Here is a 24,251-nt window from a genome sequence, read left to right as displayed (position 1 = left end):
ATCAACTCTTCCTAGTACATCTTTGCTGTACAATCACTTTGATTTTATTTTATAACCCTTATTTATCAATATATATTTAAAACTAAATGTGCCGAATACGTTATGAGCCACTTCTTCTTCTTATATATGCATTAATGTAGAGCTTAATCGATTATTTCTGTCCCTAAGTAATCTTAAAACAGGACTGAGAACCCATAATCAGCACGTTGTGGCTTTAACACGTATTGTAACCTTTATTTTTACATATTTGTAGAATTAACAAGACCGAATTAGTTATGAGGAGGTTCTTCTTTATGTGCACCATTTGACGTACTGACATGTGTCACTGAATTACTTTGATGATGAACAAATCTTAAAACTCGAGTGATTCGAAGGCGAGTTTGGCAGCGTTCCGATTCCCGCCCCTAGTACACCACGGCTGTAATGTGAGTTTTGTTAATAATTTTAAACATGTATTTATTGACATATTTGCAGAATAAACGGCGCCGAGTTGTTTTGTTTGTCACGTACTCATCACTGTCCCTAAACATATCCATAAATTACTTTCAGAGAGAAAAATTATTAAAATGCGAAATATTTTAAGGTATTTTCTGTCCCAAAACCCACTTCCGGACGTGATGACGCGTTTCTCATCACGCTCCAAACCAAAACATCTGTTGGCAGCTCGTAGCTGTGAGCTTTATCTTGACGTTTTATTTGATATAAAAACGGCATATTTACACGTCACAGAGGAAGCGTGAGCCCTTCGAGGTCCAGGTGGTTTTCAGCCTCCTCAGGTGTGTAGCCGTGACGCTCAGGTACGCTTTTAGCTAGCGCTGGGTGTGTGTGTCGCATCTGCTACAGCTAGCTGTGCTGGCTGATAGCAGACTTCGTTGATTAGCTTTATAGCCCCGTTTTAATTAAACAACGTGGCTGGAGACCAAAGCTCTGAAGAACCAGGTCAGAAAAAGAGGGAAAGAAACATTAGCATGCTAGGGCTAGCTTCACATTAGCATTTCCTCCTGTATGGTGTGTGGGCGGTGAGAGCTCAGAGCTCCGTGAAAAACGGGTTAGTCATGTTTTCGGTGTCTGTGGTGATGCGCAGTAAGAACTAATAAATGCACTCAAACTGACATGGTAGGATTACAGGTGTAGTTTTGTTTGCCTGTGCACAGTTGTTTACCTGCACAAACTCAGTAATCAAAGTTACAGCATTGTTGCATCTAGTCAATAATATCCTGATTGTGTAAGCAAAGTCTGATCTCATCGTCCAGTCAGGACAGGATGCTGTTCATTAGGATCTAGCTCCTGCCAGGTAAAGGTACCAAACATCCTCTTACACTGACTCACTCCCTGGATCTTTCCCCTCCAGTTTCCTCTTCCTCCTGTTGGATCCCAGTGTCAGGATAGGGAAGCAAAGCAAAGCAGCAGCTGCTGGTGGTGCAGCCGGCTCGGGTGACAAAATGTCCGAAAGTCCGGAGAAGGACGCCTCTGTGTCGGCTCAGGAGTTGAAGGAGCAGGGAAACCGTCTGTTCCTGAGCCGCAAATACCTGGAGGCTGCAGCCTGCTACACCAAAGCCATAGTAAGGGTCAGGCGATGGGGAGCGTGCTCGCCTTCCTCCCTCTGCTCATTTTCATATAAACACACTTTTCCTGACTTCCATGATTTTCTCTGAGAAACCGAGGAATCAGTCTGATCAGTGCCGCCTCCTCCGTGTGTCTGTTCTCCATCAGAGCCACAGTCCCTCCATTCCGGCGTACTACACCAACAGAGCGCTGTGCTACGTGAAGCTGCAGCAGTACGACAAAGCTCTGGCAGACTGCAGGCAGGCTCTGGAGCTCGACAGCCAGTCGGTCAAAGCACATTTCTTCATGGGACAGTGTCACCTGGAGATGGAAAACTACGACGACGCCATCGGCAACCTGCAGAAAGGTAGGGATTTAGAACACGCCTGCTTCTTTTTCAGAAATGAAGAAAGCGAGTCTGCAAACAGTGGAACACTGCATTAAAAAACCTCTTTGTTTCCTTCTCCAGCTTATAATCTGGCAAAAGAGCAGCGGCTGAACTTTGGCGACGACATCCCCAGCGCGCTGCGCATCGCTAAGAAGAAGCGCTGGAACAGTATGGAGGAGAGGAGGATCAACCAGGAGAGCGAGCTGCAGTCCTATCTCACCAAACTCATCCACGCCGAGAAAAAGAGGCAGGGCCCGAGAGAAACGAGCCGTCGGCCGTTTGGTCGCTGTAACGAGGGCTCCTGGAGTAAAGTGTGTCTGTCTGTGTGGTCTGATCCTCAGAGAACTGGAACGCTGCAGACAGAAGCAAGAGGAAAAATCCGACGACAGCAGAGTCCGTCAGCGTTTCAACGAGATCCACACCAAACACGTAGGCTTTTATTGTGAAATTCTCCTCAGTGACATCAGGAGCGTCCTGATAGTGCAAAACATTAAAGCTGAAATGCTGCCAGCAAACAAATTCTGATTTATATTATTTATTTATCTGCAGGACAAATACCTGTCGGACCTGGAGGAGCTGTTCTGTCAGGTCGATGAAAAGAGGAAGGTCAGTGATGGTCCGCCGTGTTTTCCTCAGTCGGACGAGTCCTCGTACAACGAGCCGGTTTAGGACAAATGAGTTTGTTTTGGTGTTTGACAGAAGCGTGAGATCCCAGACTTCCTGTGTGGAAAGATCAGCTTTGAGTTGATGAGGGAGCCGTGCATCACTCCCAGCGGCATCACCTACGACCGCAAAGACATCGAGGAGCACCTGCAGGTAAAAAATGCCCCAACTCGCTCACGGCTGCTTTCATTGACTCATTTTCAGCACGAAAAACTCATCAAATCCTGATTTTACCAGCGAATGAAGTTTAACCGAAGTCTGTAGTATTGTGATGACGACAGGACGCACGGCTCTCTGTTCTGTTCCCACAGAGAGTCGGACATTTTGATCCAGTGACGCGCACGCCGCTGACCCAAGATCAGCTCATCCCAAACCTGGCCATGAAGGAAGTCATCGATGCTTTTATTTTGGAGAACGGATGGGTGGAGGACTACTGACCCAGTTTGTTCAATTCAGCTTTATTTTAAACATCCCAGTCACAGCAGCCGTCACTCTGGGAGTTTTTATCATGAGAGGTAAAGACAGCTGCTGCGTGAGGTCAACGGGCCAATCATCTCCTCTTTATTTCCTGTCATGTTCCAGTGCTGGATGTTTGTATTAAACATGACGTTCGGTGTGTGCGCTAATCCCCGTGAGCCAAAAAGTTTAAACTGCAGATGTTTTTTTCCTGCACCGCTGAGCTAAGTGGGCTAAAGTCCACTCTCGAGTCCAGTTAATGAGCAGAGTGGGTCCACTTTAGTGTCCACAGAAACAAAACCCACCACTTCCGCTTTAATCTGATTAAATACAGACTGAAAACGACGCCCTGCGCTGATGGCGTAGCAGTCTGAGAACCACATGACCACAATCACGCTGCTGCACAACAATCAGAGGCCCAGGCTGCAACGCGAGGTGAGAAAAGAGATCAACAGGTGTGAAATCATCACTCGCCAGCCAATCAGATCTCTGGAAAAAGGACGTAGGAGAGAGCGCTGAGCCGACACCGTTCTTTATGACTGTACGCTGCTGAAGGTATAAACATCGCAGGTTAAACTCTGGTTTTACTGGTTCGCACCCACGTCGCAGCTCCGAACGCTTCGGCTGTAGATCTTTAATGTTTGAGGAGACGAAACTGGAAAGTCCTGAAAGGTGGTGTTTGTCAGGCCAGCGCTGCATTCACTGACACCTGAGCAAACATGAGACATCGCACCATGCTCAGTATTCTGTACGCCGGCCCGTTTTCACTCGTTTCATCCTCGATGTTTTTGCTATTTTATCGTTTCTGCTTCAGATCAATCAAGTTAAACCTGCACGGTTGTTTAGTGGGAGCAGATTTCACAGGGAACGGTTTTCAGATCCAGGTGATGCAACGTCTGTACGGGAAAACTCTGATCAACCTGCCGATGTTCAGTAGAAATAAATGTGAATAAATCTTTCGTGTTTTTGTATTTCAGCCTCAGTTATTCGTGCTCGTCTCGCTCAGTGACCACAAACAATCCAAAACCAGCTCAAATAAAAGACAAAATGAGAAAAGCTCCAGAAACACTCACATCTTCAACCTCAGCTCTTTTTGTTTTACCCGGTGAGAAGCAGACACTACGGAGGCCTGCAGGGGCCAAACATATTAAAGGTTTTGCATGAATAAAATAAATGGGCACATTGAGAACGATTGCCTCAGATTGTTAAACTGTATATAAAAGATGGAAATGATTACTGACTCCGCCCACATCAGGGCCTCTGTATTAGCGTTTTGGCTTTTTGGCTCCAGATGTGTGGAGATTTCACAGCTGTCACATGCTTTTTGCATTTTGGAAGAAATTTTCCCCGAGTGCTTCCCTGACCGTTAGAGGCAGCCGGAGAGTGGGAGGGCTCAGTGTTAGAGTCATGTTACAGTTTGTTCAGATGTTCGGAATAAAAACATTTAAAACAAATCCAGTTTAGTTCCTCGGTTTAATTCCCAGGATTTTAAGTACTTTATTGCTTCTCCGTGACCCCTCGGGGTCGCCGTAAAAAGGTTAACATGACAGAAAATCAAATCTCATCAAAAAATGAAAAGATGTTTGCATTTGATTTCAAGTAAAACCTGTTGCAGCACACGGTGATCAGAGCTGAATTCAGCTTCCAGAGTGCAGAAACACAGCGTGATGGTCAACATTACAACAACCTGCTAAAATAAATGAGTAATCTGTGATTGTGATCCCCCGAGGTCTGCAGAATTAAACTGCAGACATCCTAAAATGACACAAATCTGTTATTTGCGGTTGAATCCCTCTGTGAGTCAGTTTTCTTAAAATGTGCCAGGAAATCCTTAAAGACGTCCTGAGAGCTCAGCCCAGGAAGGTGGAGATGAAGACGCTTGTGTCCAGGTTTAGAGTGGCGTGCCACCAACGGTCGGGGAAATACAGCACCTGGAGACAAACATGCAGAAACGCACCGTTAGCGCCGCGCTCACGATCCAGTCGTTCAAATGTAACAGGCGGCGCTCCGAGGGCTCAGTTTTAGAGCCGGTCTCCCGTCAGGGGCTGGAAAACCTCCAGGACGGCTGAAAACTTCAGAAGCATGAGGTGTAATTAAATGTCCAAGTAAGGAAACAGCCTGAGTATCACTGCTCTCACATCTGAAGCGTTGCTGAATCCCGTCTCTCTTAAATCAGCTGTTTAGCTGTGGCGTTCTGAACGGGTCACTGCTTAGTTCGCCGGCATCTGGGGTCAGAGTCCAGACGAAGCTTTTTACTTTACACACATGAACTAACTTTCATGTTTTTACTGAAATGGACGCTGAGATAAAGCGACCCTGCTGTGTGTGCTTGGGGCGAGTCGTGAGCAGGTTGGGCGGCGTTACCTCTCCGGGTCGGATGGTGCACTCCAGCGGGGCCTCGTCCTCCAGCAGGTTGGGGTACGTTTCTGTGACCCAGGACAGAGTGGTGCGGTTCGGGTGGAAGTGAGGCTCCTGATCGGGCGGGTAGAGGAACCACCGCTGTGTGAGGAGTAATTCAGAGGTTAACAGGAAACGCATCACTCTGTGAGGAAGCAGTTTTAGTTTACTTCAGTTTTATTTTGAAAATCTGACACTGAGACGCTGCCACATGACCCGCAGATTTAAGCACGCATTTACACAACCACACCTCATCCACTTCGTTACTGGAAATCCAGCTCTGAATGGCTGAGATCCACCAGAGGGCGCCACATGTCCACAAAGCCACTCCCCTCCCCACACAGAGCCTCTTTAATTAGTTTAATTAAACAGCTGGTTTCCTCTATGGGCTCAAAATGTGGTCATAAATATTTTGTACTTGTAAATCAGGATTTGTGTGTGTAAAAAAGATTTGTGTGTGGACTTAGCCAAAAAACCCCTGCAAGTTACAAGTACGAATTTTGACCCTATTTTTCTTCCCGTCATCTGATTGGTCAATGTCATGTCAATCACAAATGTAACGATCCAATCAGAGAACAGATGGGTTTGGCTGTCGAGGGGCGCTTTTTTTGAACTGCAGGTCCTTGAAGGGTAATACAGTTTGAAGCTGGAGGACCTCTATATAAATATCCGATAGCAGCTAGGTCCCCTAACTTTCAGCAGCTGTTGAAAGGATAAAGTTGTGGTATATCAGTGGTTAGAAACACCATTATTACTTTAGGATTAGTTTAACACAAAGTCAGGGCTGACCCAGGACCATTGCTGTGAGTCACAGTGCGCAGCATAAAAGTCCTTTCACATCGGACGCAGGATGTGCTGCTAATGCTAACTGCTAACTAAAAGCAAAGGATCCAGAATTTGTTGCTGGCTGCTGGGCTCTGTGGGGTTTTGCAGCAGCTCTACCTGTACTAGATGCACCTGCTCCTTGTCTTTTCTATCTCTGACTTTATGTGAACTACAAGAGTTTCTGGGGTTTTTTTGCTGGTTCCTCAAATGTTCAATAAAAACATGTATGCTAATTCATAACGAAGAAAGCTTTGTAATGAAGACTGTCATTTCCAAAACACTGCCCGCCCCCACCCCGCGGTCCACAGCGCTGTTGAAAAGGCTGTGGAAGTCCCTGTATTAAACACGTAGACCTGTGACACAAAAATCACCGAACTCGGACGACCACAGACTGTTTTCCTTCGTGGTGATGAAGGAAAACGCTGGGTTGGCATGTAAAAGAGCATTTATTCCCTTCAAAGACCTGCAGTTCAAAAAAAGCGCCCCTCGACAGCCAAACCCATCTGTTCTCTGATTGGATCATTACATTTGTGATTGACATGACATTGACCAATCAGATGAAAGGAAGAAAAATGGGGTCAAAATCCGTACTTGTAACTTGCAGGGGTTTTTTTTCTAAGTCCACACACAAATCTTTTTTACACATACAAATCCTGATTTACAAGTACAAAATATTTATGACCACATTTTGAGCCCATATTCCTCCCACCTTCCTTCCGTAGATGACCTCGGAGTATCCCGGGCCGTGCCAGTGGAAGGGGACTCCTGTTCCAGGACCTGAAGGAGAAGAAAGCGGAGCTACAGTTTGGATTCCACTCTCGGATATTTCTGAGATTTCTTTCATTTTAAAAGAATTTTCACAGTAATGGTCCTAAAAAAGCAGATTATCATAGAGAATTATGTGTCACACGAGTCCTGTCAGGTTTATCAGATCTTTTTCCTTCTCTTGATTTTATGTCATTCCTCGTTTGTCTGCCGCTCTCTGACCTGCGATGCCGAAGCTGTACGCTCCGCTGGTGAGCGGCAGGACGTACGGCGGAGACTCGTAGTGCTCGAAGAGACTCTGCCACTCGGTGAAGTTATTGTCCCCGAAAAAATACAGCGTGTCTGCAGGAAAGTCAAACATTATTCAATAAATCTCACAGCATAAAAGTCACAGCAGCGTCCAGTCGAAGAAAACAGACGGAAACAGATTCATAAGGAAAACAACAAAATATTTTTTAATTATGAATGAAAACAAACCATGTTAATAAAAGCAAAATAGTAAAAATAGAAAACATTTAAAATAAAAAATAAAGTGACAGAAAATTCAGAGTAAAGTAAAAAAATAAATAAATAAACAAGAGTAAAATAAAACTAAAAAAAATGAAGTGAAATAAGTTTTAAAACTAAATAAATAAATAAGACATCACTAAATGAGAGGAAATACAAACAATTAAAACCAAAAAATATGAATAAACTAAGAAATCCTTTTTAAAAAAAGCAAAGTGACCAAAAATGTTTAGAATTAAACAAAAAATGACGAAACCTAAAAAACTTGAATAAATGAGAGAAAACAAAAAAACAAGTTTAACAAAGCAAAGCCAGGAAACAGGAAACCAAACGAGAGCGTTTCCTGAACACCTGTCCCGGCGGCGGCGGCTTTAAAACTCACCGCTGCCGAGGGCGTCCGCAGACTGAGGCCTCAGAAACTCGTCCACGTACTCCTGGAAGGGAACGTCCACTGAAACAGATCAGCACAGTCAGGAGCAGGAAGTGAACAGGTGTGTCTGCGAGGCCACACAGGTGAGACGGGCGTACCTTTCCTGTAGGAGTAGGTGTTGGCCGTGCTGAGCCTCACTCTGTGGGCGCCGTACTCTCTCAGTAAGCTCGACTTGGAGCACAGAAGCCTGAATTTCTGAAACAGATCCAGCGTGACCTTTCAGGCTGTTCACCTGTGCTCACCTGCCTGCAGCTCAGTCATGTGATGCTTACATGTAGATAAGATGTCTGTTTTCAATACGTACGGTGTTGTCAGTGAGGCCTCTGAGGATGACCGGCCTGCCGTACGCGTACCTGCAGGAAACACAGTTGAAGGTTAGTGCTGCTGTTTACACGGTGATGTCATCAGTGAATGTCTGCTGAGAAACAGCAGCTTACTCACGCACCTCTCCATGAACTGCTGGTACGAGAGCGACGAGCCGTGCAGCACGTCGATGTTACACCGACCTTCATCCTGAGACCTGACGTCTGAGGCCGAGAACCTGAGCAGAGCGGGGCGCGCAGGTAAGAGCAGAGCTCACCTGTGGAGCTGCTTACACGCTCTAACATTCATTCAGCAGCTCCTCAGTCATTTAAATCTGTCTCCCTCGTTCCACCTTAAAAACCCAACATTCATGTCACATTCGAGCTGATGACCTCCAGGATGCGAGGAGGAGGAGCTATTAAATAAAACTGAGGCGTAGACTCAAACCCAGAGATCGTCCTTTTATAACATTCCTCAGACCTCATAGCAGCCATGTTATTGGTCACATGATGTCATTCAAAATGCTCCAACAGCACAAACACGGTCCAGAGGTCCAGGTCAGGTGAAGCTAGCAGACAGCTACACCTGTGTCTCCATCCACCTGTCAGTCACAGAGGCCACGCCCCTAATAATGCAAACTTTAAATAGGTGAGTTATAAACACAGGTGTTATCTACAGGCTGCAAACATGTTTATTTCTGCTGGAAAGTTTTAACCTGGAGTCTATGGGGCTGACTCACTGCTGCCTCTCCTGGACGTTGGATGAACTGCAGCCTCTCAGCAGCTCACTAATCTGAATCCAGAGTTTATCTTTAAACGATAAAATAATGTTCTCGTTTTAATTTCCACCCTCGGATCTGCTGAAGTGCAGCTGGAAGCTAAGATGGGAAAATCTGAAATTGTGCTTTTATATTTTATTAAACAATAATAAAAATAACGTGAAATGATTTTATTTATTTATCTGTGCGGGGACAAAATCAGCTGCCATATGACGTATTTAGGAGCACGCGGACAGTTTAATACGGTTAGGTTAATCGTAGTCATAATCGTCTCTGACCGGGCTCGTTCTGCATGAAACGTATGACGTCATCAGTGCCACTGAAATCGCTCCTCGTGGACACAGCTGTTAACTTCACAGGTTTTTGAACGGAGTCTGGTTGAAACTACAGCGAGGGTTGTTTGAATGAGTTTTATGCAAACGTGTCAGGCTGAAGCAGAGTGTAGCTCACCATCCTCCTCCATCCTCATCTTCCTCCTGCTGCTGCAGCTGCGCAGTCACTGCGGCGGTGAAGAAGATAAAAGCGAGCCGCGCCGCTTTGATCTCCATTCTCCCCAAAAGCCTCCGCGAGCTTCGACCGAGCTCAGCCCCACAAATCAGCCTGTTTCTCCTCAGTGTCCCACATGAACGTCAAGTAAGCGCCGACTCCTACTTCCTGGACGACAGCCAATCAGAAAGGACCACATTAATCAGACCGGTTGATGCGTTCGAGGTGCGTGGAACGTTTGAGCGCCTCTGTAGATCGGTTTGTAGTCCTCAACTCTTTATTTATTTCAAGAGGCCCGTTTCCCTGCAGCACTGCTGTGACCCACCTGGCCTTGATAAAGTCCTGCTGTTTGTTGCTGCTCTCATGCAAAACAGCACAAACTGCAGCACATCTATTTGCATTCTTGTTTGACTAAACAAAAAATTTGCTTTCTAATCTGAGACCTAACCATCGACTGCACGCCTCCAATTTCTTCCTCTATAATCTGTTTCCTGCTGGCTGCTCATTTGCATTTTGTATTTCTTGTATTGTGTTGTTCCAATACACCTGCTTTACATCTGATAAATACAGACTGCAGTATTTAAACATCAGCCGCCTGTTCAGAATGAAATTAAACACATTACACATCAGTTGAAATGTCTCATGATTCAGAGTCAAACTTGTTAGGATACAAAACCAAAGCAAGAACCATAATTCTATATTTATTACCATGTCACTATTTATTTAAATGAGTTAAACAACATGTAGCTGTACTGATGACAGAGGAATGTATATTTATTATACTCAAATAAATAAAAGGATTTCTAGAGTCTTAGCTTGCAAATTAAACTCAGGACTGTAAGTGCAGTCAGAGCCGTGAATGTGTGGACAGGGACAGCTTTTGAGTTTTACACTCAGGATGCGATTAAAGTTCAGACCTTCAGCTTCAGAGCTTTAACACAAATGTTCAGCAGTTACAGACATTTTTATACGCAGCACCGTTTCAGAGACTCGGACACGAATGAAAAATTGAGCGATGAGCACTTGATGGGCAGGTGAGGCCTGTCGTCATCACACAGCTGAAACATCCATGAAAGTTAAAATCTTTGAGGACCAACAGAAACATTTTCCTTCTAAAGCGAAGAGGGAAAAATCAGGAACTTTTCTCTCATTTAACTCTTTATTTGTTACTTCAGTGTGTATGAATAGCTGCGTGGAAGGTTTTTTATCAGCAGGAAGAACTGAAATGCATGAAAATGCAATTAAAACTCCAAAATTGACGCTCTCCTTCACATTTTCTGAAGCTGTCCAGTGTCCTTGCCATGAGTCTTTGCCAGGCCAATTCTGGCCCCTGGGTCTAAACAACAAAAGCCCCCCCCGGCTGACAGGTCAGTGGTTGCTGACAGCATAACAGACACATACAAAGATTTCTTCCTTGGGACTAACTGTGCTCGGTCCTGTTATAAATCTTAATGGCCCATAGACAGTGCAAAATGTGCTTCTGGGTCTAAAAAGTGACGCCACCATGAAAGTCTGCAGAAAGACTTCCAGTCGCATGTTGATGTCACTGATTGGTCGACTCCGTTTCTATTGTTAGACTGATGACGGCCAAAGAGACACAGCAGCACGTTTAAACATCCCTGATCATTTTAATAAGCTGTGCAAAAGTTAGTAATAGTAAATATTCCTCTGATTTATTGGCCTTAAAGAGCAGATCACAGTTACTGGCACTTGGTTCAAACATTTTAAAACATTAAACTTAATTAACGAAAAGAAAGATAAAAAGAGATTTTTTAAAAGTCAAAATGGTTCATATTTACTTTAGTCATCAGTTTAGTTCAGCTTGAGATTCCTTCATATTTAAAAAGGAGTTTTTATCTCCCCACTTTCACCAGCTGGTACTCATGAAACTGTTGAGCTGCTTTAACCAGAAAGTGCCCTGAGATAGTACGTGTTACATCGAGCACCACATAAACAACATAAAGCTGAATTAAAAAATGTTCAGTTCCTACAGTAAATGTAGACACTGGCTGAAGTTAAATATAACATTTTAAAAAAATCACACTGATATTGATTGTTTAAAGGTGAGTAGTAGAGTAGAGAAAGAGAAAGTAGAACATTTTTGCACCAGTATTTTAGTTGAACACACTCAACATAACAGCTGTCGTTATGTCATTGCTCATTTATTGCTTTTATATACTGTAAATTTGATGTGTCCTAGCACATGGAGTTGTTTTTAATTAAACGATTCATCATTTTTCATGTTTCTTTAATTTATTACTGAAAAGCTTTACAAGTCATTAATAAGATTATTAATATGTGTATACATATTCTTTAAGTTATTTTCTTCCCTATTTGATATAAAAATGGAAACAGCAAAATAAACTGATGGATCAAATATTTCAATTTAATTAAAACATCAATCAAATACAAGATGTAATTCTTCTGAAGATTTTTAGATTTTATTAATTTGCGTCATTTAAAGAAAGAATGCATTAAAAAAATATACAATTGTAGTTCTTTTTACTTTTACTTTAATAGAATATTTTAAGACTAAGGGGTAATTTTTTATAAAACACCATGATTTTTATAAGGGTGCACAGGCTCCATGAAAGTGAAATATTTTACTTTTTATAAATATGCTTTGTTAATTCAGTGATACTAAAAAGTGTCAGGGTCATTATTCTTCTGGTGGGATGATAATTTCCAACACAGTTTACTTTATTTCAGAATCCGTTTTAATGAAACTACACAGATTGGTCCATCTAAATGTGAGCTAATCAGTTTTAAATGAATTAGTATTGCTTTGTAATCTGTTTTTAGGATTGGACAAACAACAATAAAGTCACACATTCCCAAGATTCAAGTTCTCTGTAATGTTATTAAAAGAGCAAAGTGAACTGGAAACTAATGTGAATGTTTGATATCCTCAGGTGAGGTTTTTAAGTTTTTAAAGAGAAACTGATCTTGAAGTAAGTGTGATATTTCCAGTGATATTCAGCAGAAATGATGCATTCCTATGAGAGGACAAAGAGAGAGAAGAGGATGGGGAGGATGGAGAGCAGCAGAAGAACTGAGAGGTAGATGAAGTGAGCCGAGGAGGGCACAAAGGTGATGAAGCCCGGCTGGTCGGAGGTGATCTGGCTGTTGATCCAGGACTGGTACTGTGATACCCGAGTGTAGACTCCTGGGAAATTGGGCTGAGCGCAGCCTTTCCCAAAGCTCACCACTCCAGCCTGGACCCAAACGGAGCTGTTTTTAACCACCAGTGGGCCTCCAGAGTCACCCTGCACACATCAGACATGGTGGTTATAGTTACAGTAACTTGAATTTTTCTATTTATGTGACTGTTTGATTGTTTTTGCTCTTTAAGGATTCACACAAAGCTGCCCTTGACATTGCTGACAGAGTCAGTGTTTAAAAAAACAAGACGACTGTTTCTTTATTCATTTTTTACAGGAGCCAAAAAACTGAAGAAATCAGTTCATTTTTTGAACTATTTCACACTGACATTCTTTCTGCATTCCACTATAACTTAACTTAAGCAATAAAAAATCTAATTAAATTAGTCTTTTTTTCTTCTTCTTACAGATCTTAACATTTGACTTAAACATCATTATACATCTTCTTACTCAGTTCATTTTGTCGTGGTTTCTGTTTTTGTCACAGTGTTTTGAGTTTTTGTGGGTTCATAATTTATTTCTGGATTTATTGTGTGATTTTAGTCTACCGTAATTCTACATTCTTTAGTCTTTAGTACCTTAGTTCTTAGTTATTCAAGCTTCTAGTTTTTAGTTCCTTATTTAATATTGCATCTGGCCCGTCCTGGTCTTGTATCTGTGTGTCCTCCCTATAGTGCCCCCTGTATGTAGTCAGTCTTTTCTCTGTTTTGTTTCTCTTTCTGTCTCAGTGTCAGTCTGCCAGTCCCTCGTGGTGAGTGCTTTGTGTTTAGATTTGCTTCCCTCTGTATTGTATTTCCCTGATTTGGTTCAGCTGTGTTCCATCTCGCTGATTCATGTGTGTAGTTAAGACCTCAGTTCTCTGTTATGTTGTGAGCGCTGTGTGTTCTGTATTGCTTCCACAGTTTTCAGTAAGTTCTGACTAAGGACTCTGGGGGGTTAGCATACAATTTATTGAAAACAACACTTAGACTAAAACAGGTTGTTTTACAGCTGATCAAAAGTTAAGGGCCACATCTCCAAAAAACCCTGTAAACCCCCCAAAACAGAAATTAAAGTTCCAAACATGAAGTAATGAGTAGTTCCACCGTTATTGTTGATCACTTCAAAAATTTGTTGTGGCGTGCGTGATGCAAGTGTTTCCAGGAGGTGAGTGGGAACATTTCTCCAAGTGGTGAAGACGGCCGTATGAAGGGCATCTTCTGTCTGGATCTGTTGTCCATTTTTGTCAACTTCTCTTCCCATCCATTCCCAAAGGTTCTCAACTGGATTTAGATCAGGGGAAGACGCATGATGGTCCAAAAGAGTGATGTTATTCTCCTGGCCCCTTGTCCTGCAGCCATCGTGTACTGTAGCGTTGTCCTGTTGAAAAACCCAGTCGATACCACACAGACGAGGGCCCTCAGTCATGAGGGACGCTCTCTGCAACATCTGGACACAGCCAGTGGCCGCACTTCCTGAATATCCGTCGTCCCACTGAAGGAAAAAGCCCCAGACCATTATGGCGCCCCCTCCACTGTGGCGCATAGAAAACATCTCAGGTGGGATCTGCTTGTCCCATTTCTTTTTGTTGCATGGTGAAGCTCTACTTGGAACTTTGTTAAAATCCAACCTTGCAAAGTAAGATTTTTTTTTTTTGGCCATTTTTCAGGTGACCTTAAACATTTGATCGGGACTCTATTTACATATTTCACAGTTTCCACTGCTTCTAATTTCATTGGTGATTTACATCATAGTCCCAGACTTGATTGTGGGTGTTAAGATGGACTCAGACTAACCTGACAGGAGTCCTTTCCTCCCTCTGTCAAGCCGGCACACATCATGTTGTTTGTGATTCCACTGTAGGACTTACTGCAGTCAGCGTTGGACACAATAGGGATGCTCACCTCCTGCAGATTCCCAGGGAAGGGAAGTGGATCTGGAAAAGAAAACAGAAATATCAACATTTAGGTCTGAGGTGTGTAGAAAGTGCTTCATATGCACAGTCCATTAAAAAAAAGTGCAGCACACACAGTTTCTCTCCTGTGTGACTGGACATTTATCCTTTGCATTTTTCGTGTGTGGCGGAGACGTGGAGGAGGGGTGACGCAGTGAGCTCGCAGGGCGCCAAGGCCACCTCATGATGGTATTTCGTGTCGTTGGCTGAAACGCCATGAAGAGCAAACTGAGCTTCGACGTGCACGAACCATGAAGGAGGGTCGTGAAGCCAAAAATCCAGCAGCTTAACCGCCACAGCAAAAATTCAAACGTACAGCTCTGCTATCACTTCCACTATATATGAAGACAAAAAACAGCAGTGACTTTTGTAGGGTTACTGAAGTTTGGCTAGCTGGTATATAATAATTTGCTGTGTGGTGGCCAGCTACACAGCTATGTTAGCATAATATAAACAGAGTGACGCTGGAAGAGCGCTAACGTTTTTCCACTCAGTGAAGGTTCCTGATGGTTAGAGACAAATGTAATCGCATGGCAGGATGCTGTAAACAGACCAAACTTCAGTCAGAACAACTGAGATAATCCATCCACAATACGAGGTTAGTCATTCATATACTGCTGCTGAGCTGGAGTTACATCGTAAGGTTTTAAAAACTGAGCTTTAAAATGAACAGTGGTAATAAAAACAGAGGGAGGTGACAGTGATCACTGACTGGTTTTAGGGGCTTGTTCAGATTAAATAGAACAAGATACAAAACATTAAAACATTTTAAAAACACAACAGCCTTAATAAATGCAGAGTAGTTTGGACCTGGAAGCAGGGTTCACCACGTCATCACTTAAAGACTGGATATCCCAACTGCCGTGAATGTTTTAATGCAGTACAGTTGTTATTATTATCATTCAGCACATCCCGTTTATGACAGTGAAAATAAATAACATTCATATAAGAAATAAAATTGTCTCGTGTAAACTGTATATGGTGTTAAATAGGCCTATACTACTGTACTTTAATGTTGGTCATAAGGGTGGTGCTTCAAGAGCCATATATTTTATGAGGTGGTTCTCAAAAGTTGAGAACAACTGGCCTAACATATGAAACAGGAAAATACCGCCGTGTAATCCCTTTATTTCAACAAAGTAACTGTATTCTGAATACCACCTTTTTAAACGGTAACTGTAACAGAATACAGTTACTCATATTGTGTATTTTAAATACGTAACGCTGTCTTTACATGTATTCCATTACTCCCCAACACTGCCGGCTCTGGTCATATGGTAGCTGAGGGTGGCTCCAGCCCCGACCCTGACCCTCAGAGAGATTAAGTGTACTGGATGCACACTCACCTCATTATTTAAATCTTTGGCCAGGTGGAAAAGTAGAATATGTCACCTTAAAATTAACAGGAGCTGAGGATAATCAAAATCAGTCTATAACAGGGCTGCCCAATCCCAGTCCTCGAGAGCTACTATCCTGCAGCTTTTAGATGCATCCCTACTCCAACACAGCTGAATCAAATGAATGGCTTGTTATCAGGCCTTTGCCAAACACGATGGCATGCTGAAGAGGTAATGAAACCATTTGATTCAGCTGTGTTGGAGTAGGGATGCATCTAAAAGCTGTAGGATAGTAGCTCTCGAGGACTGGGATTGGGCAGCCCTGGTCTATAACAATAAAATGTAATAATTCTGAGCTGTCACTTAATCCTCACTATTGGAACCGATCCTTCCCCAGCCAGTGACCCAGGTCGTCGTCCCAGCAGGGAAGTCGCTGCCCTTCTCCGCCAGACAAACAGGTCTGATGTAGTTGTTAAATGTAACAGCTGAGGACAGCCGCAGCAGTGCGATGTCATTGTCACTAGTTTCGGAGTTATAGTCGGGATGGTTGATTATCCGGGACACTGACTGGGAAACCTCATTGGGATTATTGCCTCCCTGTGACTCGCGTCCAAGGTAAACAGTCAACCCCGGTGTGCCATAGCTGAGAAAACCAAGAAATGAGTATCTTAATGCTTTGGTTCAGAAGGTGAGGGGTGGGTCATGTGACACAATGAAAACCCACCTTTGGAAACAGTGGGCAGCAGTCAGGATCCACTGGTTGTTGATCAGGGAGCCGCCACAGAAGTGTGAACCGTAATGGTGCAGACTGACCTGCCAGGGCCATGCCCCGGCAGTAGCATCCTCGCCTCCTACAATCCTGGTGTTGAGTGGAGCAACTCCACAAACTGTAGGCAAATGCATATATGCATTTAGTAAACTTTCTCTGGGTAAGCATCTGTGTATTCTGATTCAAAGCAGCTTCAGACAGTCAGCACATAAAAAACATGAGTGAAAGAAATCCAGTGGTCCACAAATGAAACCTCAGCGACTGTGGTCAACAGTCTGTCCCATGTCAGATTATTCAATTCAGATTTGCCCTTTTTTTCTTTAGGCTAAACACCCTAGGCAATCTTTCCAGTACAAATGAGAATTGTATCACTAATACTGTCCTTTACATACATGCCTCTGCAGGACAGCAGTACAAGAACTGCAGTCTCCATTTCACACACTTAGACATGCCCAAATGTATTGTTGAATTTAAAAGCATCGTAATGAAGGAGCTTATGCTGATAATATGACCTTACAGGGGATTCATTTCTGATGAAGAACTTACAGAAATGTCAGTGAACTGTATTATGGATATATGGATGACATCCTGCAAATGTGCAACTTTCCATTTAGCTGTTGACAAAAACTGTATCAGAAAGCATATTGGTAATTTTAAAATATTTAAAATATTAAAATAAACATCATGTTTTATTTCATAAGACTTTTAACTACTCACCGAGACCCTAAATTCACCAGAAAAGTGGTTACCAAGGTCAAAGGTCAAGTGAGCAACAGGCTTATTTCACTTCTTTCAAACTGAGATTCATTTTGATTAAAGATTCAGATTATCTTCAGTTTTCTGTTTTACTCTGTGTGTGTGTGTGTGTGTGTGTGTGTGTGTGTGTGTGTGTGTGTGTGTGTGTGTACTCACCATCGAGCTGTGCGTTGCTTCCTGTTTAGGGACAATAGAAACAGAGACATGATGTATTTGTTAGATCTCAGTGAACTGAACAGGCTGGTTGTTCTTAACGTGCTGTTAAGGTTTCTAGGTGGAGCTGGAATGTGCAGCATGAAGCCAAACAAAAGACAGAAACGATATCTTTATCTTTTAGCAAGACAAAAAAAACCCAATAATGTTGAAAGGCAGGATATATAAATAGGCCACAAGAAGAACATAAGTGTACTGAGAGAGTGAGATAAGCAGAAACAGAGCAGTTAAGGAACCTTTCTCAATTCTCAAGTACGCAAGTACGTGCTCGCGTTCTCGGCGAGCACGTACTTGCCGAGAACGTGAGCAGGGACTCGCAATTTGTACAATTGGAACACCAGCGTACTTGATGATGTCTCAGGTCCGGAGTTTTTACTGCCATCCTCTTAATTTAACTGTGAGTAGGATATGAAGCTTAACTTTAATCACAGCCAAACCGGTTTACTCAGGAACAAATAAAACACTGAAATAAACCAAACATTAACATTTAGAAGTGATCTAAGCGACTTATATATCATCTTTAACCTCAGTAGTGAAATCTCTATTAATAAAAATAGTGTACATGTACATACGTGTACATACCTTAATAAAAACAAGCAGGTGAGATGTTAGAACACTTTTATTTTTATTGTAGTGGACACTCAATACAATAGACAGCTGCTGGGGTTTGTTTAGCCTGAGTAGCGAAAAGACCGCGGGGGGGTTGGAAACGATGTGCCGGGAGTCCGCTGTTCTCGCCGGCTCTAATGATCCTTGACCTCGCTGTCTGCTACGGAGCTGGCGGGTCACAGACGTCTCCGAAAACATCAGAGCGCGTTTGGAAATATGTGATATCTTGATAAATCGAGCCGATATTTGAAGTTTACACAGCTACATTCTTGCTTGAAAATAACTTAAACGTTTATTTTGTGACCCAGAAAGAATAATATTTAAACGTTTTTTTTCGTCCGCCATTGCCGCGTTTGAGTTTTGGACGAAATGCATTCTGGGATATTTAGCTGTACCGAGTCCACACAAGTCACTGGTCGTGTCCAAATTCATGGGCTGCATCCTCCTGAGGCCGCATTTGTAAGCCGATTACGTCACAGCAACGCGCCGAAAGCTGTTCAAATTTGTAGACTCCTCCGAATGCAGCCGACAAATGTGTCCTCCTTTTCCCCGAATATGAAGGATGGGTCGGGTGTGTCCTTCGTGGCCCACCATATCCCAGAATTCATAGCGCGGCCCAGCCAAACTCCAGTTTCCAGCAATGGCGGCCGCTACTAAGTTTTAAAATTACTCTTATTAATCTTTCTGGGTCACAAAATAAACTTTTAACATATTTTCAGGCGAGAAAGTAGCTGTGTAAACATCAAATATCTGCTCGGTTTATCAAGATATCGCATCTTTGCTAAAGTGCTTCCACGTTTTCAGAGGCGTCTGCTACCCACCAGCTCGACAGCTAGCCGGGAGCTCGAGGGTTACTGATGCGGCCGAGAACGGCACAACTCCCGGCACATCATTTTCAGATCACCGCGGAGTTTCGCTGCTCGGGTTAAACGTAATATATAAGTCACTTAGACAACCTAAAAATGTTATTGTTGGGCTTTTTTCAGTGTTTTGTTTGTTCGTGAGTAAATCGGTTTGGCTGAGATTAAAGTTATTAGATTAGATAAAATAAAACTTTATTAATCCCCCTCCTCCTTGGTTTTTACACAGCTGACTAAACGTCAAACAGAAACCTGATTAAACATAAGTATGAGACAGTCGAGAATTTACGCCAGTGTCCTGTTATATTTTATATGCTTGTCTGTGAGGAGAGGATTGCTGGAATAGTGATGATGATGTCCGCTATCACTGTCAATTGTCAGTAAACACTTCATCTGTCTGATGAATCTACACGTGAGATATTACAAAGTCTACATTATTAACTCTGTAATTAGGCGCCATTCTTCTTATTTTACGGCGCTGTTGCTCAATCGGGGGACGCTTGAGGAGAAAAGCATGAATTTCTTTGTATACGGATTATCCATTGTTTAAATGTCCCGGGCAGTCGAAAAGGAGGCAGAGCTGTTGAGAAATGCGAGGAGCTAACTGGGCGCTAACCGTACCATTCAAATATATTGAATGTCGCAATGTTGGCAAAGAGAGGAAGTGACGTAAGATTTGCGCATGCGGGGTACCGATCGGGTTTCCGGTACGGATCGGGTAGTGACAGTGACAACACGTACTTCGAATTGGAACAGTACTTGGTCTCCGACTGATGACGTATCACGAGTACACGAGAACACAAGTACGCACAAGTACACACATTGAGAAAGGGCCACTATGTTATCTCCGCGTAGTTTAATGCCACATATTAATGGTTTGACTGATATTAAATACCCGTGTTACTAACATACATTTGAACAATATATGTTAGTACACATAGCTGTAACATTTACACATAGCTGCAGTGCTGCAGACTAACACGTTTATTCTGTTTTATTCATTATTAAAATTCAGAGGAAACCGGATGTTTCCTCTGTCAGTACGCAGATTTTAAACAACAAACAGAAGTTTGTTTTCCCCAACCTTTCAGGTTTGTGGTGTCCTACAAAAAATAAAAAGGCACTTTGGACTAAATTTATATTCACATTTTGTTCAAATCGTACTTGACATAAACATAAAAAAGCAATTCTGCCCCTGTTTCCATCCATCAAATGTCATTATTTCTTTTTATTTCTTTTATCAGCTTTAAGTATTGTAAAAGATGAATAAAAATAGATTGATAAATCAAATCAAACAATGATTGAATAGAAGATAACACAAGGAAACATTAAGAGATACCATTTTATTGGAACACTGTCCTACATACATACACAAAGCATATGAATTGGATTTTAAATGAAATTTAGAAAATGCTTAAGAAATGAAAAACTGTCTCCTGATGTCACAGCAGGATGTTTTTACTCATATGGCAGACCCAATAGGACTGCGTCGTGTTAAGAGGAGAATGACCCTGGACAAGTCACATTATAACATAACACTGAAATACAAATGTTTCAATAATGTTTCCAGTGAACATTTTTATTATTATAGGTTTCAGGTTTTTCTCTCTGGTCCTTCCTGTTTTAATGGTCTTGTAGTTTTAACATAGGTTATTGTTATTGTAGTTCTGCACATGGCTGATTTCTGCTTGCAGTGACATAATTATTGTTTCTGATTCAACCTGTGTGAGAGAACGCCCTCTGAGACGAGAGCGTTCAGTGAAAGGTAAAACCCACCCACGTGTCGATACCTCAGTATGAATCATCAGCAGGACACCGAGAATCAAACCGGCCAGCCTGGTTTTTTTAAACCGAAAAAAGCTTTGACGTGACCTGAAGCTCCTTTAACCTGTATGACTTCAAAGCTCTTTGACTTGTTTACTTTAGTCTACAGCTCTTAAATGAGCAGCTGATGGACGTCATGTTTTCTTTTCCAAGAATTTGTTTGTTCTGTGGGACACGTCGGGAACATCGGAGCTTCTACAGTCTAAAAGCATGATGTGAGAAAACCAAAGAACTTTATGGTGAAAGCACTTTTCTGGTTCCTTTTAATGTTTTAGCAGGAAGATTCTTTTAAATCATGTCTAAAATAAAATGTATTATTTTTATTATTACTGAACTGCATTATTTGATGAATTAAAGCTGTTCTTTACTCACAGCTTGACTCCGTCTGAACTTTGACCTGTGATGTAAGAGGAAGCAGGAAAACACGCTTTTGTTGCTTTTTATGTTTTAAATGATTACAGGGACGATCTGTTTTATTATTTTATGATGAAGTCATGATGGCGTGATCATGTTTGTTTTTCTCAGCTGATTTCTCCTTGTTTTGTAATTAATGTTAAATTAAAATACTCTTAAAAACTTTTATTGGAATCAACTTTCAGTCCTCGACAGATGAGGAAGCCCCCATCCATCAGGCCCTCAGGGCTGAGCAGCTGACTGTCACCGTCAGTAAAGCACAGCGGCGCTGTCATCACGCTTTAGAAACTCATTCAGTGTGCCCGATGCTACCAGTGCATGCGGGCATCTCATAGGTATGTACACAATGTGCTCTGGCATCATCACTATGACATATTAATTAGTTCCTGATGGTTTCTGTTCAGACTGAAAGAGGACAAAGTTCACAAGATTGTTTCCTGCGGGTGAACTTTATTTCACTTCCTCTTATTCGGCTTTGTTCGGCTAGCTTCACACAACGATCTTCGAAGAATAACTAACTAAAGTGAAGGCAAACGGTAGCCGACAGCTAGCAGCCGTGCTGTCTGTATCCATCACTCACAGCAGCCCTCACTTTAAGAAAACACATCTAAAGGCTACAGTTGTCTGTGGGACTGACTCGATGCCTCAAGCAAATAGAGAACTGCAGTTTTCAGTATTTACACCAAAATAGCCCCAAATATTCCTGTCAGAAGCCACGTGCCGACCTAAATGTAAACGTCAAAATATTTGACTTATTCTTTGCATATTTCCACGACCCTTTATCCATAACACATTCATAGAACCTACCGTTGTATATACTGGATTATCTTATTTTGTATTTCTTGAGTTTATATTCTGGTGCACTCTTTGCATTCTTCTGTTATCTGTACCTGAGCCGTGGGGTCTGTAAAATCTTATCTTCAAACTGGTACAGTTTACAAGAATTCACTCCCATGACTGCCAATTGAAACTACCACAGATCTCTTACAGGACAGTCGCCTGAGAGCAGGAACTGTCAGCAGTGAAGTGGAGGAAGGGTTCAGATATTTAAAAGATACTTTTACTGAGAACTTACATTAAAAAAAACCTGTAAACGTGTGAGCAGAAGGATAAACTACAGCAATACAAATTGTATGCTTTTTATTGATGCTGAGACATTTCCATGTACATGAATTGTTAATTTTATTAGTTGAGTAAATTTGTGATGTTTCACATCCTTCTAAACTTTATACATTTAACATTTATCTCTGAATTTAGTGAAATAAAGTACAAAGTATTAAAACGATCCTTCTAACTTTAAGATCTCAGGTTGTTGAAGCTGGTATTGTTGTGGCTCTTTTCATTTGTTCATTTATTTCTGGTAATCATGAGTCAGCTTGTTGTATTGTTCTGTAATGAGCAGTAAAAGCAGCACAAGAGCCCGGCTCAGGTCTCTGAGAAACACGGAGTCAAACTGACTCGTCTGGATGTTCGTGTTCGTGTAGCAGTGAAAACAGGAAATTTACAGATTTAAAAGCAGACTTTTAATTTTGTTTGATGTTACAACCTGATCAAATGTGTCCACGGCCATTTATAACTTACAATATTGTAAATTATTACAATTTTGTAAAAAGAGACGAGCCGAATTTCTTTGTATCATCATTTAAATTGCAAAATAAATGAGATTGTGAGTCTTAAATCTCAGGTGAGACTCACCTGTAAGCGTTAAGGCCAACAGCAGGACTCCACATGAAAACAGCTCCATCCCCACAGAGTCTCTTCTCAAAGTGTCTCCCAACTCCAACGGCAGGAGTCTGTAAAGCACGAGGGCGTGACCGCCTGCATCATACCTGACCGTCAGCCAGCACACGCCACAAACACACCTGACACACCTTCTTCTTCTGAAACCAAAAGCAAACACAGACGCAAACAGACCGCACTGCTCACGGTGCTAATGTTGTTGTCCTGATTTGTTTTTATTGATATGTTTACATTCATACAGATTTTCCACCAGTTTTCCTGTGAAAATGGTTTCATTTTTATTAATTTGCCAACAAAATATGTCAAATATTAAAAGCATTTCTGTATTTTATTTTACAAATATTATTACTTAGATTTTTATGTTCACTCTTCTTCTGACAAATAAAGTCGTCTAAGGAAAGAGAGCTCCTTCGACGACGATGACCTGGATGACTGAGAACCTTCACCGACAAATAAAGTCACAAACACTTTTCTTTATATTTATATTTTATATTTCATTCCGCACCGATCGACCTCTGCCCCAGTTACTAACGACTGTGCTGGCCTTAACGCTGCACCTGAGACCACAGACCAATTGTAAAGTCAGATGTGACGCTGATGGAGAGATCGGTGCAGGGCGATGGAGATGCAAATCGTTTCAGTGAGATCTCATTCATGGAAGTGATGTGAGACACACGGAGCAGCCAAAGCTCCGCGATGGCCATGCTCGGCTTGGACTTTAAGGTTCTGTTATTATGAAGTATTTTCTTTTTTGATTCTGAGCTTAATGATTGATCGTTTATTGATCCTCTGTCGTGAGTTCTTGGTTGCCGTTGTATATTAGAGGTGAAGTCCTGTGTGAAGTTGGAGGTTTCCTGATTTAGTTACTTCCTGTCTGGTTTTGGTCATCATTTGTTTCTTGTGTCTTGTATTTAGTCTTATTTACTTGTCTTGATTAGTTTCAGCAGTTTTTGTTCCAGGCTCCTGGTTAGTCCTCGTTGTGTCCGTGTACATACAGCCTGTGGTTTCCTTTGTTCCCTGTCAGAGCTTCTGTTTCTGTTCGTCATGCCTGTGTTCGTTCGCTTGTGTATTGAATTACGTTTCTGGACTTTC

The 24,251-nt window shown here is 42.2% G+C and overlaps 3 protein-coding genes across 3 annotated transcripts; 1 reads left to right on the top strand and 2 right to left on the bottom strand.

Moving 5' to 3' along the window:
- The first annotated feature begins 1,427 nt into the window (after positions 1–1,427).
- Positions 1,428–4,023, top strand: LOC113020171 (E3 ubiquitin-protein ligase CHIP-like). The gene is made up of 7 exons (XM_026163916.2): positions 1,428–1,562; positions 1,714–1,912; positions 2,015–2,180; positions 2,275–2,362; positions 2,483–2,539; positions 2,633–2,749; positions 2,908–4,023. Exons 1-7 carry the CDS (start codon positions 1,443–1,445, stop codon positions 3,031–3,033), a joined length of 873 nt encoding a protein of 290 aa, XP_026019701.2. The 5' UTR covers positions 1,428–1,442; the 3' UTR covers positions 3,034–4,023.
- Positions 4,024–4,506: 483 nt separating this feature from the next.
- jmjd8 (jumonji domain containing 8) lies at positions 4,507–9,723 on the bottom strand. Its single transcript, XM_026163918.2, has 9 exons — positions 9,508–9,723; positions 8,422–8,517; positions 8,281–8,329; positions 8,075–8,171; positions 7,929–7,997; positions 7,262–7,381; positions 6,984–7,051; positions 5,417–5,551; positions 4,507–4,983 (listed from the first exon to the last, which is right to left on the bottom strand). Exons 1-9 carry the CDS (start codon positions 9,603–9,605, stop codon positions 4,903–4,905), a joined length of 813 nt encoding a protein of 270 aa, XP_026019703.1. The 5' UTR covers positions 9,606–9,723; the 3' UTR covers positions 4,507–4,902.
- Positions 9,724–10,683: 960 nt separating this feature from the next.
- On the bottom strand, positions 10,684–23,251 carry LOC113020170 (serine protease 33-like). Its single transcript, XM_080300059.1, has 6 exons — positions 23,115–23,251; positions 17,656–17,676; positions 16,699–16,861; positions 16,349–16,617; positions 14,480–14,619; positions 10,684–12,809 (listed from the first exon to the last, which is right to left on the bottom strand). Exons 1-6 carry the CDS (start codon positions 23,161–23,163, stop codon positions 12,540–12,542), a joined length of 912 nt encoding a protein of 303 aa, XP_080156185.1. The 5' UTR covers positions 23,164–23,251; the 3' UTR covers positions 10,684–12,539.
- Between the last annotated feature and the right edge of the window lie 1,000 nt (positions 23,252–24,251).

This window comes from Astatotilapia calliptera, chromosome 4 (assembly GCF_964374335.1).
Source record: "Astatotilapia calliptera chromosome 4, fAstCal68.1, whole genome shotgun sequence".
NCBI classification, from domain to species: domain Eukaryota; kingdom Metazoa; phylum Chordata; class Actinopteri; order Cichliformes; family Cichlidae; genus Astatotilapia; species Astatotilapia calliptera.
Note: the sequence above shows the minus strand (reverse complement) of the source record. Positions and strands in the feature narration are given on the sequence as shown.

What these genes read in the sequence shown, in the direction of transcription:
- LOC113020171 (XM_026163916.2), top strand. Translation starts at nt 1,443, where the DNA reads ATGTCCGAAAGTCCGGAGAAGGACGCCTCTGTGTCGGCTCAGGAGTTG. An exon ending in CATCGGCAACCTGCAGAAAG is followed by an intron (nt 1,913 to 2,014) that starts GTAGGGATTTAG and finishes TTCCTTCTCCAG; the next exon opens with CTTATAATCTGGCAAAAGAG. An exon ending in ACGAGATCCACACCAAACAC is followed by an intron (nt 2,363 to 2,482) that starts GTAGGCTTTTAT and finishes ATTTATCTGCAG; the next exon opens with GACAAATACCTGTCGGACCT.
- jmjd8 (XM_026163918.2), bottom strand. Translation starts at nt 9,605, where the DNA reads ATGGAGATCAAAGCGGCGCGGCTCGCTTTTATCTTCTTCACCGCCGCA. An exon ending in TACCAGCAGTTCATGGAGAG is followed by an intron (nt 8,330 to 8,421) that starts GTGCGTGAGTAA and finishes TGTTTCCTGCAG; the next exon opens with GTACGCGTACGGCAGGCCGG. An exon ending in CACCTACTCCTACAGGAAAG is followed by an intron (nt 7,998 to 8,074) that starts GTACGCCCGTCT and finishes GATCTGTTTCAG; the next exon opens with TGGACGTTCCCTTCCAGGAG.
- LOC113020170 (XM_080300059.1), bottom strand. Translation starts at nt 23,163, where the DNA reads ATGGAGCTGTTTTCATGTGGAGTCCTGCTGTTGGCCTTAACGCTTACA. An exon ending in GTTGGCCTTAACGCTTACAG is followed by an intron (nt 17,677 to 23,114) that starts GTGAGTCTCACC and finishes GTCCCTAAACAG; the next exon opens with GAAGCAACGCACAGCTCGAT. An exon ending in GAGGAAAGGACTCCTGTCAG is followed by an intron (nt 12,810 to 14,479) that starts GTTAGTCTGAGT and finishes TGATGTGTGCAG; the next exon opens with GGTGACTCTGGAGGCCCACT.